Source organism: Micromesistius poutassou (assembly GCF_964030765.1).
Source record: "Micromesistius poutassou genome assembly, chromosome: 20".
NCBI lineage: Eukaryota > Metazoa > Chordata > Actinopteri > Gadiformes > Gadidae > Micromesistius > Micromesistius poutassou.
Window position 1 is genome coordinate 5,626,960 of NC_140290.1, and position 18,260 is coordinate 5,645,219.

The 18,260-nt window shown below is 48.9% G+C and overlaps 1 protein-coding gene across 1 annotated transcript in view; it reads left to right on the plus strand.

The window, feature by feature from the left end:
• The window catches only part of LOC311365305 (RNA-binding motif, single-stranded-interacting protein 3-like), a gene marked incomplete at its 5' end in the record, with an annotated part of 118,962 nt that overhangs the window by 96,540 nt on the left and 4,162 nt on the right, over positions 1-18,260 (plus strand). Inside the window, 2 exon segments of the mRNA XM_084484821.1 lie at positions 5,562-5,612; positions 7,009-7,020. Coding sequence (XP_084340947.1) covers positions 5,562-5,612; positions 7,009-7,020 — 63 coding nt within the window.

Genomic DNA, 18,260 nt, shown 5'->3' on the forward strand with positions numbered 1-18,260 from the left:
GCTGACCTTGCCTGCTGTAGCCTAGGCCTACCCACGGCCCAAAATAAAGAACAGCCAAGACAATATCCTTAATTCAAACATGCCGTTTCATTTGGCCTCAATTGGCGACGGATGCGAACTTGAAATGAACATGCACATCGCGAATGTTTACCTTCTATCTTCTACCTCTATCCCTGCCACGTCTGTCCCTGCTGAGCGGGTTTTTTCCGCTGCAGGTGTTTTGGTCAATATGGCTCCGCACTCATCTCCTCCCAGCACATGTTGACATGCTGTTTATCCTTAATAAAAACTCGGTTTGATGAGACTGCCTTTTGGCTCTCTTGATGCATCTGTTGATAGCTAGGAGCAATTTTATATGCTGTCCAAAGGTAAGAAAGGCTATCTTAATTTTCCGTTCCACAAGCCCGCACCTGCTTTGTCAAAATGTTGTTCGGCTACTAAGTAATTTCATTGTTATCCTCCTTTATTATAAAGGCCGATTATTTTCGTATAGTCCTATAGTCTATTTATTTGTTTGCACTAGCGCCTGTCTTTTAGGTAGGCCCAGGGCCGCCGCTCCCCATACGCAGAGTACGCAGAGCGCGTAGGGCACCAAGTAGGCTACCTGGGGGGGGCCCCCCCAAAATTAAGGTTGATAATTATTACATTATTACATTAAAATTTACTAAATATATAAATGAATTACGAACAGGCCCACCGTTGTTATTTCTTAATTGTGAATTACACTCCGATTTTCGCATCGGAGGCGGAGCATCCTTTCTCAGCGCACTGTGAATGTCGGCACACATCGAATAATCGACTATTCGTTCATACCACCCACTGATTATTCCACCATGAAAATGTTGAGTTATTCACATCCCTAGTACGCATTCCTTATTATGCGTGGAGTACATGTGTGGGTTTGGTTTGTTTCTTTGCATGTGTCTTGGACAGTATGTTTGGGTTGCAGGTCTCCATATGTGTGAATATATAGCTGTGTGTGTGTGTGTGTTTGTGTGTGTGTGTGTGTGTGTGTGTGTGTGTGTGTGTGTGTTCTTTTGGGTAACACCTTCCCTTGTCCATGTGTGTGTATTTATATGCATGTGTGAATGCATATCTTTGTGTGTGTGTGTGTGTGAGCGAGCGTGTGTGTGTGAGTGAGCGTGCGTGTGAGGGGTGGGAGGGAGGACGAGAGGGAGTGAGGGGGTGTATTGCGCAGCAGCAGGAGCTCTCTCCTCGTTTCATCACACCTCCAGCTGTGCTGTACCACATCTGTTTCGTAGGCGGCGGGCACAACAGGCAGCATCAAATGAAGAAAAAAAAAAGAAAAGAAAATAACAAACTAAGAGAAAGTCACATGGGGAGAGAGGAAGATGAAGAAGTTCAAATCACTTAGGAAATTAAAGAGTTTGGGATAAACTTTTGACTGTTCTCGTCTTGGAGCCTTTTAAAGGAAAGGGGGTTTCTCATCGTCGTTACACCAATGCATTAATACAGGAACAGTATTTACTTTTCTGGCAACTCTGAATAAGTTGCATGGGAAAATGCATTGATTCTAGGCCATCTAGTGCTAGTGAGCCAGGCATCAGGGTTTACATTATCCACAAGAGATGCCAGAACCATGGTCCTTTTCCCTTCAACACTTTTCATACACCGCGTTTCCCATGCGCATTTCACATACACATTTCACGTTCACATTTCACGGTTACATGTCACGTTCACATTTCAAATTCACATGTTACATGCTCAGATTTCACGTTCACATTCCCCATGCTCATTTCACGTTCACATTTCACAAAGTCATTTAATTTTTTTCGCTCTTTAGAAGGGCTCATTTCAAATTTCCCATTGCTGGATTCGGCGTTTTCCTTTCCTTGTTGCTCATGATTTAGGCTATGGATTTATGGAGGGAAGGAGAAGGGTAAACAGGAGGGCAAGACTGGAGCGAGAGCATGAGAACAAAGGGTTAGAACGGTGGTGTGGTGGTGGTGGTGATAGTGGTGGTGGTGGTGGTGGTGATAGTGGTGGTGGTGGTGGTGATGGTGGTGGTGGTGGTGGTGGTGATAGTGGTGGTGGTGGTGGTGGTTACGGGGGCGTTGAGTATCTCATTGGGACGATGGCTGGGGGTCGTCTGTTGCTGAAGGTTGTATTGCCCAGTGTCGTTTGTGAGAGGTGCGCTTGATTAAAGCTCTGGTCCAGTACCAGGGGGGGGGGGGGGGGGGGTGGTGTGTAAGAGAGGAGAGGGGAGGAAGAGACAAGTGGGGTGCATGCGCCCCTTTAATCCGCCCCGGGAAGGCTTCCCAAATTGATTTGCCAAAACAATGGCCGGCACTTTTGAGGAATATTAATCCTCGCGGCTCCAATATCGGGCCTCACCCCCCCGCACACACCCTCCGCACACCCCCCCCACCCCCCCCCAGCCAGTCCACCTCTTCCTGTAATATCGCCTTTCAGCGCTGCGCCAAGGCAAGGTGAGCCCTTCATCTTCTCTTCAAGTACAAAGAGACGCTGGAGGGAGGGAGGGGTAAAAAAGGAAAGAAACAGGCCAGGGAGAAAGATGCAATTACACAGCAGGAGCAGAACTAATCAGGTTCTCCTGCCATGGTAAGGGGTCGGGAGATAAACAAGTCGAGACTCGTGGAAAACTATGCCGTGGTCGTGTTGATCAGGTGTCGATCGTCCGTCCCCCACGTGGTCGCTCATTGATCAGGATAGAGCCTGACGTTATGGATCTTGAAATGTATGATATGTGCTAATAACCGTTCGTCGTCGAGGGTTACAGGGAAAGCCGCTCTCGGCGTGATGGATGGGACAGACGCGTGCCGTCATCGGCACACAATGTCTCTGGCTTTTGTCACTGGAAAGAAAAGTACAGAAAGACTGATGGAACGAAAGGAGAAAAGCAAGAAAGCAAGAAAGACAGATAGAGGGATAGATAGACAGAAATTCTGGAAGAAAGAGGGACAGATAGACGGGTGAAGTCAAGTAAAAAAAGAGAAAAATGACAGGAAGACATAAAGAGGAACGACGGACAAATAAAGACAGAAATGGATACATAAAAGAAAGAGGGGGAAAAAGACAGACGGATCAATGGTTCCGAAAGACAGAAAGAAAGAAAAGAAAGACAGATCGATGCACAAAACGACACAAAGACAGAAGGAAAGAAGGAAAGACAGACAGATCGATGAGACAAAAGACAACACAAATCACAGCGAGAAATACACAAGAGCGACAGAGAGCAGGGCACGGGTTCAGGCCGGGCGGCGACCCACCGCCCTGTGTGACCACGCGCACAGCCCCGGCCCGGGCGCGGGGGCCTTGATGGGCCGATGTGGTGCCAGCCATCTGTGGCCCGTCGCTAACCTCGCCTGCTTCCCATCATCCTAACGGCGAGCTGGCTCCTCCGCGTGACAAGCTGGCCGCGGCTAATCTCCCTCGCTCGCTGGCACGCTCTCCTCCGCCGGCTGAATGGCTGACTTTGTGGCGGATTGGCATGTTTGCGTGTAGGACCGGGCTGGCCGACTGGCCGACTGTTTTTTGTCTTGATCGCTGTCTGCCGCTTGGCTATCTCCCGGCCCCGCCTCCCCCCCCTCCACCCCGCTCCGCCTCCCCGCCCGCCGTGCTCCTGCTCCCTGTCCCCGCTCCCAGCCAGCGTAATGGTCGGCTGCCATGTGGAGCCGGTGTAGTCCGGATGTGTGTGTGTGTGTGTGTGTGTGTGAGAGTGTTTTAAATGGAAGCACAAGCTCTGGTTTTCTCTGGTTCAGCCAGAGGTAGAAAGCTCCCTTCAGGCCATGCACATTACATGGCTTCCCATTGAGTTTCTGAGCACTCTCTCTCTCTCTCTCTCTCTCTCTCTCTCTCTCTCTCTCCCTCTCTCTCCCTCTCTCTCTCTTTCTCTCCAGGCTTAGCTATCATCAGCTTGAAAAGCATTCTCTCTCTGTATCTCTCCCTTTCTCTCTCTCTGTCTCTCTATCACTCTGTAGCTCTCTCTCGTCTCTGTATCTCTCTCTCCCTTTCTCTCCAGGCTTAGGTATCATTAGCTTGAAAAGCATTCTCTCTCTCTCTCTCTCTCTCTCTCTCTCTCTCTCTCTCTAGAGTGGGCAGCATTAAAAGCACAGAGCGCCTGTTAGACAGGATAAGCCTGAAGCGTCCATGTCAAAACAAAAACAAAGCATAGGTATATAACAAGATAGGCTCCGTTTAGCTCCCCCCTCCTGCCTCCTCCTCCCTTCCTGTTAACCATCTCCTAGCGACGGCCTTCCCCAGTGGGGGGGGGGGGGGGGAGAGGAAGGGGGAGGGGGGGTATGGGGGTATAAGCACCAGTGATGCGTAAACAAGCACACTTGGCACGGCGGGGCCGGATGCATCGGGCCCCGCCACGTCCAAATCACGGGGCTTGGGGCCCCGCCGAGAGGATTGGTGGCGGCTCTCGCCGAAGATTATGCTCTGTTTGTTTGTGTTTAATCTAATCATTTTACAGGGGGAGGGGATCAATGGCCGGCGTGTGTGTGTGTGTGTGTGTGTGTGTGTGCTTGTGTGTTTGTGCGTGCTTGTGTGTTGTGGTTGTCTGCTACAGGCTGTCTAATTCCCCCCCCCCTTCCTACTTCTCCTCCCTCTCCCTCCTCTCCTCCCTCGCCTCCTCCCTCCAGCTCTGTTTGTTCATTTAGTCCAACCAATCTCTTGATCATCCTTGGCTTGTCACTGTTTCTTTACCTTGTTCACTCTTCAACTCTCTCTCTCTCTCTCACACTGTCTGTCTGTCTGTCTGTCTGTCTCTCTCTCTCTCTCTCTCTCTCTCTCTCTCTCACACTGTCTGTCTCTCTCTCTCTCTCTCTCTCTCTCTCTCTCTCTGTCTCTCACACTGTCTGTCTCTCTATCTCTCTCTCTCTCTCTCTCTTTCTCTCTCTCTCTCACTCTCTCCCTCTCCCTCTCCCTCTCTCTCTCTCTCTCTCTCTCTCTCTCTCTCTCTCTCATGCTGTCTCTCTCTCTCATGCTGTCTCTCGCTCTCTCTCTCTCTCTCCCCCTCTCCCCCTCTGGTTCGCTCTCTCTTGCTTGTATTAACTTGGTGTCTTTGTTGATCATTTGTGTGCCTATGTTTGTGTTGTCTCTTGGCTAATTGTCTCCGGCTGCCATTTGTGCAAAATACGATTCCAAAAAGTATAAATACGCTACCAGCAGGGTTTTCTTCCCCTCCTTTGTTTACTCATTCATTTATTTATTTATATTTCTTTGCAGTCATACTGCTGCCACTAATGGGTGACTGGGATTAGAATGGGCCGACCGACTCCCATTTCTACTTTTCAAAGTTCCTAGTTTGAATAACGAGGCAGGGGTGGTCATACCACGGTTTGAGCACAAGGAGAAGCTCCCCCCTTTGCCGGCGCCATCCATGGGGCTCATTACATGCGGGGGATATGTACATATACCATATACCATGTGTATATACCATATATAACGTTGAAACCCCCTCGACAGCTGCGATGGCTTCAACATACCCGCAGACGTAGTTCAAGTTCAATCAAAGCGCCGCAGACAGTGGCCCAAAATGTGACCATTTCCAACTTTTTCCCCCCCCCCGACAGGTCCAGAGTACATCATGGATGCCTCACCAACAGTACGTTATGCAACCCACAGTAAGTGATCTACCTTCCTCCGTCCTCCGTCATAAAGTACGCTTTCGTCTCTGCTACCGCTCCGGCTCAGCCAGGCCCGGCCAGATGCTGTAGCAGGGAGCTGCCATATAAAGCTTGTTGTTCTCAAGTAGTTTGCCACAGCCAGACACGTTCTCCCCTCACACATGCCGCTGTAATAAAATGGAAACTATTGCAAAAAAATATGTACACATAATGAGGCTTAATACAAAAAAAACACAAAGATCTGTCTAAGCTGTCTGGGTGATAATTTTAGACGTCTGTGGGAGATCGATTTCGTTCTGGCTGACAAAACAACACGCATTTATAAAATACGGGCAACGACACGCACACATACACACACGCACACACACACGCACACACGCACACACGTACACACACAAACACACACTCATCCTAACCGGCGTCTAATAGCCGAATGATTAAACCTCCTCTGGTCTGTATATAGACCTTTATTGCCATGAGGTCTAACAATATAAAAGGCTCATTGGTGGGAAGGTCTGAGCGTTGGGCCAGGCGGTGACTCAGCACCCTGGGCACCACTGGGGCTCTGCGGGGCCACCAGACAGGGGAGGGCCGTTGCTGGCTTCCTGCTGCTGCAGACTGGGGAGGACCTCAGCGCTATGGAGCAGGCCCAGACACGGCGCTTGCTACTGACACTGCTGCTGGTGGGGGCCCTGCAGCCCTGCGGGGCCCCCCTACACCACATGCATGCGGGGCACGTAGCCACGTGCACACACACACGCCTGCACACACATGCATGTACACACGCACATGCACACACAGGCATGCAAGCACACACACAAACACAGACAGACACATGCACACATGCACACACACACACACACACACGCAGGCATGCACGCACACGTAAAACACACACAGACACATGCATACACCACGCACATGCACAAACACACACACATGCACACAAGCAGGCGCACATATACACGAACAAACGCACAAACGTGTGTGTATTTGCGCTTGTGCATGTGAGTGTGTGAGCGGGTCTGTGCGTGTGTTTGCAAACATGGTTTCCCTTTGATAAAACACTTACTACAAACGTTACCATAGCAATTGATCTGTCTAGTAATCTTGTTGGGTTTATTTTTTAGCTTTATTGTAGTGCATTGGTAAAGAGATAATTAAGCGCGCTCAACAAAATTTAGACGCTTATGATAAATGCAGCCATTTGAAAAAAGACGGGTTTTTCTTTATGTGTCTGTGTCTGTGTTTAACTCCAAACCACTCCGTCTCCTGCGTGCTGCTCATGCTTACAAACTCCATTATGTGTTTTTATAAAAGTCACGCTATCCAGCCTATCGTCAGCGGCCGTGTTCTCTGTGCGGTGGGCCCTTTGTGTGTCCCCTTCTCAAAGGCCTTCGAGAGAGTGAGTGAGAGAGAGAGCGATAACGGTTACCGCTACTTAAGCACATCAAAGGCCTCAGGCTCGTTAATTGAGCATTACCTGCAGGTGCGGCTCGTCTTGTCATTTAAAGGTGCCTTGGGCTGTGATATTTGCCTGAGGGTGTGTGTGTGTGCTTGCGTTCGTGTGTGTGTGTGTGTGTGTGTGTGTGTGTGTGTGTGTGTGTGTGTGAGTGTGTGTGTGTGTGTGTGTGTGTGTGTGTGTGTGTGTGTGTGTGTGTGTGTGTGTGTGTGTGTGTGTGTGTGTGTGTGTGTGTGTGTGTGTGTGTGTGTGTGTGTGTGTGTGTGTGTGTGTGTGTGGTCCCCCGCGCTATTCAGTGACACTGAATCTGTTCTGCGGTGTGCGCCCAGGAAAGTCCTTGAAGTTGCCCGCCTAATCCTTTACAAATGTTACAGTAAAATGATAAGCAGGGTTCTCTAAAGCGGTTTTACACTTCAGACATTCTTTTTGCGGGGTACACTGCAGTCGGAGGAGTTCTCCTCTTTCATACTTCCCGTAAAACCATTGAACGATACGAGAATGAATGCATATTCACCACTCTGCACTGCACATAATAGCCTTTCTATACCATTAGAATAAACACAATTATATTACATTTTCAAATACCTACTAAGTACGTCTTGCCCATATAACTATCTGTACCGCCACAAGGGGTAAAAACAGATAATGTCCACCACGTTATCAAAAAACTAAATTTGTTGTCCTAAAATGACAAAGCATCACAAAGCTTAATGCAGGATGGATTTGTCCAACTCCTTGAAATGTGCATAAAAAAACACACTGATGATTTGGGATGAGAAGATCACAACTCTTCATGTTTGGTTTGCTCACAATTTGTTTTGATGAAAACATATGAAATATGTCTGTGATTGAGCATTCTTGCAGGCCTACACAGAGGTGGATTCACTTGCAAAAGGTTGGTTGTGTTCACCCTGATTGGGTTAAATAGTTTAAACAACCCACAACAATCACCTACGCACCAAACAAGGCCAGCCCACTTCCTCCTTGTTGATGAATCTCGTCGAGCTGAACTTGATTTTAATCATAGCTGTGCTCACTCATGAATAATAAAAACAAAGTGAAAAAACTGTAGAATTATTAGACCTTTACCTGGTAGCTACATCCAGCACTGTTGATTATGTTGTGGATAAAACCCACGCTCTAATACTCTAATACTAAATAGAGGAGGTCGAGAAGGACTAGGGTTGAATGATCAAGGCTTTATTGTCACTGCACAGAGTAACATCATCACCTGAGTTGGTTTGCAAAGAACTCCTGAAGGGTCTTCAGGACCCGAATTATATCCCCCATTGTGTTGCTCTCCCAACATGCACTTCGGCCAATCAGAATGCTCTAAACTACTCCCGTATTCCATTCATCGCCTTGTTTATTAACCTGATCTTAAATCTGTAAAACCAATATTCATTTAAACAGTAAAACATGCATTGTAAGAGTTAATAATGACACTTTATTTGTCTGTGGCATATACAGTCATAATCATAAAGCTGGCACTGTCTGACTTTAACAAGAGTATGGATTAATTGAGTGCAGTTAGCCAGTTCACATTGTCAGAATACGCGTCACGGGAACCACAGGGGGGCTTCTCCTCTCACCGGGACGTGAGCCAGCCGTTTCAGGGACCACTTAGGGCGCACTCCCACTGGGCCATCTGTACCATGCCCGAGTACGTTTGCCCCCCAAAGTCTAGATCGTTCGGCTAGTGTGAGCACGCCATCCGTACTCAAGTACTGTTCAATTCCGTGGCCTCGGTACAGATGCTAATGAGCCGACACGCGCACACGCACGGATACGCAACCTATGTGTACAAGAGGCAACCGTACTCTGGCCCACTTTGCCCAGTATGAGTGCGCCCTTATATGTAAATGAGGCGGTCGGGGGGTTCATCTTTTGTAACGCGTGAGGGATACATGAGGGACACATGTAAATATCCCTCAGAGTGCAGACACTTGTTATATCAAGTGTTTAACATTTGGCGTCATTGTAACAATACATATCTATCTATTATTGTATGCTTTATACGTAAAGTTAACCTTACTTATACTAATCTAAGTGAACTGAGAAATAGGCTGATGTCATTGACTACAGAGGAATGTTTGTCTGGTGGTCGCCGGTCAGCACAGGACCCTCTGAGGAGTAATGGATGGACAATGGGGCAGGGCCCGGGGCATGCCCCTCCCCTCCTGCTGACGCCTTTCTCTCTACCAATATTCCAACAATTTGGCTGAGAAGCCTCTCTCTCCCACCTACCCCCTCTCCCATCGCAGCTCACTTTCACTCCTGTTGGGCGAGAGCAAACGTGTTATGTGGTCACAGTTGATCACGCACACACACACACACACACACACACACGGATATGCTCACACCTCTCCCTGACAGCATCTCAGCTCATCATCAGATTAGTCTCTAGGGCTGACCAGTCAGCCCCCCATAACTACTCAGGCTGAGTCTGAGAGCTTCTCAGGTCTGATCAAAGCCCAGCCCAGCGCCTGGCCAGCCATGGGTCTGCCAGCCCAGCCTGTCAGGGCCGTTACCGCTGTGTGTGCCCGCAGCCCGGCCCAAGGTGCAGGGGCCGGCTGACAGCAGGTGTAATGTGGTTTGTGTTGAGTGGCAGGGGTTTTCCAACGGCAAACAACTGTGAGAACATTTACTACTACTGCTGCTACTGCTGTTGTTTAGTCGATTGTCTGTGTGTGTGTGTGTGTGTGTGTGTGTGTGTGTGTGTGTGTGTGTGTGTGTGTGTGTGTGTGTGTGTGTGGGCAGGTGCGTGTGTAAATGTTTTATCATATGATGCTTGATTTGAGGATTGTGTGGATTGTCTGTGTGTGTGTGTGCATGTGTAAATGTGTTGTAGTATTATGCTTGACCCTTTGTAACTGGTTTGGTGAACAGCTGGTTGTTGGTAATTATAAGTAACTCACAGTGTGTTGTACAACCCTGACGTTTGGTCTAGAGAGGCGAGCGATGGAGTGATTCTGGTTGTGAGAGCTGGGATCCTGGGTTAAAACCCACTCTGGGTGATTTGCTCTCAGCCGTTTGGCTCTGTTTAGTCTCCGTTCAGGCTTCCAGATGGGGGTGGTTCTTTCAACCTACCACGATAGAGCGCGCAGAGAGAGAGAAGACCAAGCCATGAGAAGCTGTCCATACTTATACCAGCCAACAGGGTCGTGAGCTGGCCTTTCCTCCCTGCTCCCTCTCGGTGCATGATCCCCGTGGAATAACTTTTGAGATGAATGACGTCCGCTGTAGTAAAAATGAATAAAAATCTAGACTTATTCAATTCAATCGGGAAATAGAGGGAAAGCGTCTTCAGATGGTTTTCAGAACATTTTCAGGCCAATAGCACAAGGACAACACAGACTGTTCCTCCTACTGTGTGTGCACAGTGCGCCATGTATTTAGCATGTACGAGTGCTCCGTGCACCCGGTCATGCCCAGTTGGAGCTCAAGCCACCGCCGTCTTTAGCCCTTGTGTGATGAGCATTCTTGGAGCACAAACGGTCGTCAAGCGGCGTGGCCACATTGTTCGGTGGCACACGTCTTATTAGCCAGTGTCCTGCCAGTGCTCGCGGGCCATGTGGCCGTCGCCGTTCCCCGCGGCCCTGTCCCCATTGTTTCCCAATCCCTTCCTCTTTGTTAGCAGAGCGGCGGCTAGGCTAACTCCAGCTGTCATGGTCAGTCAGCGGATCACACAGCGAGCAATCTGTCTTTATGACCCCCGCTCAGACCCATTACCAGCCGGGCAACACACACACACACACACACACACAAACACGCATGCTCACACACACACACGCAAACATACAGTGTGGACACATGAACAGACGTACGAGTGTAGCGCACTCACGCGCACGCAAAAAAAAAACATCGCCAGCACGCGACACATAAAATTAGCCGAGCATGCTAGTGAGCAACGCTCAGGGGGGGCTACTAGGGGCACTTAGCCAATTGATTGCAGCGCCCCGCTTTTTGGCGTGGGTTCTCCGTGTGTTCTCGTGTGTAAGATCAACGGAGCGTCGCGCAATGGGTCTCCATGTGCCCGGGCAATATGGAGGCAGCCATGCAAGGGAGGTGAAGGGGTCAATGCCTGCCGTCGAGACTTGTAATCTGCTGTGTAGAAACAAAAAAACGTGATGCCAATGAGAAGCCATGTGAAGCCAATGAGACGTACCCAGGGCCAGAGATCCCCCCCCCGTGGGTCACTCCCGTGTGACCTCGATGTACCGAGCCGACGCATCACAGTTCACCGTTTTCACCGAGTTGCCGTCGTAGGACGAAGGCGGGTATACACCCGTAGCGCTAACTATGGGGCCACTCCTTTTACGCAAGCAGCGCACGGCTAGTAGACCGCCCACTCGTAACCACTCGGTAAGCCTATCCGCACTAACCCGTGGATCTATAGGACAGCTGAGCTTGTACACCGTAGAAAAAGAAAAGAACAGAATCTGAAAAAATAATAGCAACGGAACAGAGCAGAGTAAAGCATGGCAGTGAGCGGTGGTGTTATTGCCCGTGTGTGTGCGAGGAGGAGCAGCCGGCAGCTCGGCGGCTCCCAGAGATTGCGTTGCTCATTACACAGCAGATACAGAGCAGCCTCCTCCTCCTCGCCGGGGCAGGCTGAGCCGCTCGCGTTTATCGCGCCAGATTGAGTTTGACGTGCCCACCCATACGAAGCCGCCCCCGCCAAGCCTCAGAGGCGGACGCTTCTTGTTAGCGGGGGAGAGATGGGGGGGTGGGATGGGGGGGGGGGAGACAGGTGTAGCATAAAGAACAAAAATAAAGGCGATGTGTACGACTCGCTGCTCGCGTGAGATGCGCTTGTTCTTTCTAAACGTCTCGGAAATGAGCCACGGCTGCTTTTGGAAATGGAGAGCCCCGGAAAGTGAGCGCTGAGGCTGTGGGTGTGTGTGAGGCACGTCTGTCTTCAGCTCTCGACGCTGTCTTGTTATATATATAAAGCGTAAATATATATATATAAAACGTCGCGGTTTTACCCTGAGAATCTGATGACTACTTTCCCAATTTCATGGCGCAAACCGGCGTCGTCCGTATTGTCACCCGTCCCTTCCCGATCCCGTTTATTCATTCTTAAAACAAACCCTAAAAGAGGTACCCGATGTCGATGCGTTGCCGTTGATGTCACTTCCCGCGGCGGTTGTGTGTACTCGCAGCGCCGCGTGTCACGTAGTGCTGTGTGTGTGTGTGTGTGTGTGTGTGTGTGTGTGTGTGTGTGTGTGTGTGTGTGTGTGTCGTCGTCTTTCCAGTTGTAAGCGTACCTGAGTCTTACAATGACAATTTGCATTACAAACAACGGCACTCCCCCCCCACATTGTGTCTGCTCGGGCCGCCAGCCAGGTGTAGGATGCCAGTAGGCATTGTGTTGTGGCTGCGTCGCGCTGTGTTAAGCAGCCAACAGCACATTATCAGTAAGCTTGTGCCCCCCCCCCCCCCACACACACACACACACACACACACACACACACACACACACACTGAATCAAGGAGAGGAGGAGAGGAAAACTAATTCTGGCAGCAAACCCCACGGACGGCTGTACAATATACCTACAAGCATGACACGCTGACAGGGAGCTGTTGGATGTGTTAGATAATGGAACGAAAGGAGGGGGGAAATTATCCTTTTTTTTAAAGTAACAACGTCTATATATATGTACTCATTATATACAGTGTATCATTTACACCTTTAAACGTGTCGTCGCCTTTTTTTTTGCATACAGGGAAAGATAAGCCTTGTTATCTCGTGATAAGCCCTTAGCATATTAGTGCGTTGCATCAGCACCACCGCTCGTTGTTGTGACTTTGACGAGACTCTCGGTCCCTCCCCGGGCCTCCCAGGGCTCGGCCGTGAGCCATGTCTTGCGTGGTCAGCGGAGGAGGGGCGCGCCGCGTGATACTCAACCCCCCCCCCCCGCCCCCCCCCCCCCACTTGGCATTAAGAACGCTCCATACACTCACAGGCAGGGGGGAACGTTACGCTGGGTTCACAAATCCGACCGGCGAGGCACAATTTGAGCCGGTGGATGCCGTTGCCCTTCGGTTTGCTCTCTCTCTCTCTCTCTCTCTCTCTCTCTCTCTCTCTCTCTCTCTCCCTCTCTCTTTCTCTTTCTTTCCCGTCCTTCCCCCCCCCTCCCTTTCGCTCACCCCACTGTGTCCCGTGTCTCTCTCTCTCTCTCTCTCTCTCCGTCGCTCTCTCCCTCTTCATTACCCTCTGACGCCTCTTCATTTTCTTTCTCATTTTCCCATCGCCAGTATTTTCTCTTCTATAAATATGAATGCGTCTGTCTCCATCTCTCTGGGCTCCATCTCTGTCCATTGTCTGTTCTCTCTGCATTTCACATTACTGCTCTGCCTTTCCCCTCGTCTCATTCTCTCTCTGTCTCTTTCTCTATGGCACTCTTTCACCCTTTTATTCCTGCTTTCCCCCTGTCTCACTCTCTCCGTCTCTCTGTCTCTCACCGTCTCTGTATCTCTACCTCTCTCTCTCTACCTCTCTCTATGTCTCTGTGTGTCTCTCTCTCTCTCTCTCTCTCTCTCTCTCTCTCTCTCTCTCTCTCTCTCTCTCTCTCTCTCCCTCTCTCCCCCCCACATTGTGTATCCACTAGCCAACATCCGTCCCCTCTAATTCACACAGCACAACGGCATTTGCCACTAAAGCAGAAATTATGTGTTCAGGGGAGGATATATTTTGGTTGTTTTGTTGCTCATATGGGACAGTTATGGCGGGTGCACACTGAAAGAAATATTAACTGTTTACACTTTTACACAAACGTTTCAGGCGAGTTGGCAAAAAAACCTGAAAAAAAAAAAAGAATATTTAGACAAAACAAGATTTTTCAGTATACCACCGCCTGTATGAGGATTCCTCCGTTTGCAGTATTCTGCTGTGGTGGTCTGCTGGAGGATGGCGAATAATAAGCCCTGGTGTGAGTTTAGAGAGCAGCAGACCCCCCACCAAGACATGACAAATACTGTTATATGCTTCATCTAGCACCCTTCATGTCTTCTTAACACGAAGACACACAGGCCCACTTGCACACACACACACACACACACTCACTCACACACACACACACACACACACACACACACACACACACACACACACACACACACACACACACACACACACACAAACACAAACTCAGCCGACACAAATACACCGATGATTAACACCCCGCACGGATCTGAAGGCCTCGTCCATGACGCCATTGACGAGTTGTTTGTATAACCTTGTTGCCATGACAGCGGCAGGATTGTTTATTAGTTCTGTTCTGACAACCATCATTAGCGTCTCTAATATTCAGAAAACTGACACCGCTTACACAAACAAAAACAAGCGCGTACTAAAATTGATTTGAAACATTATTAGGTCGCAAGCTGCAAGAATTATTATCAGTTCAATATTTAATTATTTTTGCCCCGACTTTCTAAACCCCACGCACGATTGTGGTTACAAAAAAAACCAAACTTAAACTGGTAATGCTTATGCTCACACCGTTCAATACAACCAATGGCGTCGATCGGCATGTGGCATTACCGCTTGCTTAAGTCGATCCTCTGGGCAAACACCGGCACTCCACCGCTCGGCTCAGTCACCGGCACGATAGCTCTGGGTAGACAAGAGAGCCGCGGTAATTTGGGAGGCAAAAAGGCCCTGGACGTCTGCCGGCCCTCAGGGGAGGGATCAGGTAAGATAGACCCAGGATGTTGACTCCCTCTCTGGGCTTAGTGTGCAGGAAACAGGCCCCAGGGCAGGAGTAGGACGAGGAGGAAGAAAACGTGGCGCTTAAGGAGTTTGGAGCCCGTGAAGCTAAACGGTGCGGCGCTGCTGCCGTGGGTGGCTCTGACGAGATTTGTAGTGACTTACCCTAAAAGCAGGCGTAAAAAAAAAATTGGTACAATGTGAACAGGCACACGCAAACACACGCACGCGCACATACCCAAAGCCTATTATCAGTGAATAGTGCATTTTCCAGAGAGTTGTCATTCGTTACATTCATTTGTTAACATTGTAGCTTGCTGTCAATTCATATATACGTGAGACAGTTGCTTAGAAAAAGGTCAAAACTCAACTCCATGTGAAATGATGTACTGTACGTTCTCGTACTTGGATGCTTTGATGTGATTTGCTGAGCCTTTGTACGGACACGCTCAAACAATTCATGCAAAAAAACACACACTGAACACGAGTTCACACGGGCAGAATGTGTTAAATTAAAAAACGATTCTGTGGAGAATCCATGGTGTTCGAATGGAACACCTGTTAATGATTGACTTGTAATTGAATCCGGTACCGAAGACAATAGAATCAAAGAGACCAGGGCCTGCCAAGCTTTAGGGTATACACAGTTGATAAAGGTACGGTATCCATAGAAACCCCACTGGAAACACATTACATTTTTTTTCGGGGTTAAGTAACGAAGAACAAGCTGATGCTGTGTGTGAAGTGCTCGGCTTGGTGTTGTGTGAAGCTCCGTTCCAGATGAAGATATTGAGTGTGTGTGTGTGTGTGTGTGTGTGTGTGTGTGTGTGTGTGTGTGTGTGTGCATGTTGGCGTGGTGTGCGGCTGTGATATTGCAGTATATTTATTCCACGAAAGGCGCATTCATTAGCCCAAGTACGCTTATATATGCATGTTAATATATGCAAGTAATTCTATGCTAAGGCAAAGTACATGTATTATGTGCATGGTGAAGTTTTTGGCTAGGGATAATGCTAATTATAATTATAATGTAGGGCCGCTTCTACCAATGTTTACTGTATTGGGGCTGGAGTATTTTAGGACAGAGCAACAGCAAAGACCAAAGTGTATGTGGTACACACACACCCACACACACTCACAGAAAGTGAAGTAAACTGTCAAATACAGTGAGGAGTGGGAGCAAGGTTGGTCTTTCATGTAGAGCGCACAAAGAAGGGCTCAGGTTTAGGTTAAGGGACCACTCTTATTCGCCACTGGAGCTGGAAGTGTTTTGGTTGAGATGTCTCTGTCTGAATGCTTAACTGCTTATTTTCCGGTTGAGTAGAGGACACCTTATCTGTTTTGTACCTGATTTCAAGTCATTGTTGTAGAAACTATCCTGCTTGGCCAAGGGATTTTAACGTGCATTCATTTCTAACTGATTTTCTTTCTTTCTTTTTTACTAGAAATGTTTGGTCCCCACTTCAAACGTATGCTCCGGTGTGTGTTTCAAACAAACGTCACAACACGTCCTAACAGTGATGTACTGCACAAGTGGATTTATGCATGAAAGTGACATTCTGTGTTTGCACTCAGGCAGTGCTTACGTGTGTGTGTGTGTGTGTGTGTGTGTGTGTATGTGTCTGTGTGTGTGTGTGTGTGTGTGTGTGTGTGTGTATGTGTGTGTGTGTGTGTTGTGCGCATGCGAGTGCGTGCAAGCAAGCATGTGTCTACCCCCGAGAAAGAGTGTACACTGGGAATCCATCCAGTGTTTCCCATAGCAAATATCTGAAACAAATATGCGGCAAACATATTGCAGCAAACCCAGAACACACGGGTGTTAATGTTTCACAATATAGCATGAAGAGAATGGAAAAAACAACAAGATAAAGGTTAGGTTGTGATCCAGAATGATTAAATAGACCTCCAAGGGAAACTGCTTGGCTGCAGTACATTGCCTACAGGTGTGTGTGTGTGTGTGTGTGTGTGTGTGTCCACCCCAAAGCCCTTTAACAACAGCAGCAGCCTGTAACTCATCTGCCTCACGTCTAAACCGAGATCTATGTCATCTCCGGTGCGAGAGGGCTCATTCCAGAAGCGCATACACACGTGTGCATGCACACATCCGTTCACCTCGCCCCCTAGTCCGGTCACACACACACACACACACGCACACACACACACTCTCTCCGCATATACACCCTTCTCACAGGCACTCGCAAACACAGAAAATCGAAATCACAAATCGGCTTAAGTCCCCCCGACACGTCTGTGTATTAAGCTTTTCCGTTGCTCTCCCTTTCCCATTATAAAAGCATTGTGAGCGGCTCAATCGCTTACAGGTACCACACAGCTTCAGCTGCCGCTTGCTCTCTCTCTCTCTCTCTCTCTCTCTCTCTCTTTGGGTCATTCCCTTTATTTCCTCTGACAATTTTTCTTATTTTTATGATCCTCATCTTTCATCCTTGTTTATTTGTGCAGTGTGTGTGTGTGTCTGTGGGGGGGGGTGGAATCGAGCCATCATTCCCCTCGGAGAGAGTGGACCAAGCTAATGGAACGAGGAGAGGGAAAGGAAGAGAAAGAGAGAGAGAGCAAGACAGAGAGGGAGAGAGAGAGAGGGTAGAAGGGGAGACTGAAGAGAAAGAGAGATGAGAGATCAATCAGAGGAGAGGAGGAGAGAAAAAGAGATGGGTTTTTTAAAAGGGAGGTAGAGAGAGAGAGAGAGAGAGAGAGAGAGAGAGAGAGAGACAGTTAGCTGCCTGTGTTGTGGATGGTAGGCAAAGTCAGACAGAGCATTTCTGACAAGCTGTCTGCACAGTTTGTTCTGCAACAGGCCCACACACACACACACACACACACACACACACACACACATACACACAAACAAACACAATTGTAAGCAGCTGTCTCACACACATACACACACACACACACACACACACACAATAACACGGAAACTACGTAACCCTGCATCCAAACCAGCTTTCCCACTCTTATATTGTAAATTTCTACACCGCCGGCCAGCATCTGCCTAAAGTATGCACTAGAGCTTACAGTCGCCCCCCCACCATTCACACTCACACACCCACACACACGCACGCACACACTCGCTCTCTTCTCCAGAGGGGCGTGTCTCGCTGGGGGAAAACGAGCTATCATTCACCGGGATGAAAGAGCGCCGATGGTTTGATCGCCTTGTGTTGTGTTTCATTGTAGTGTGTGTATGTGAAAGCGGGGGGGGGGGTGGGGGGAGAGTGGGGAGGGGAGGAGGGAGGGAGGGACTGAAAAGACAGCGAGCCAGCGGCCTTCTGCCGGTCCTCCGAGCTGTCCATTTATGGAAGACGTGGAAGACTTCACGAGAAGATGGTTTGTTTTTCACTCGGTCCGGGTGAGGGGTGAGGGGGACGGGGGGAGAGGGCAGGCAGACTGTGGACTGTATTGCAGACATGTTGGAGACATCAAGTGGGCGTTAAGTGGGACTAACTGT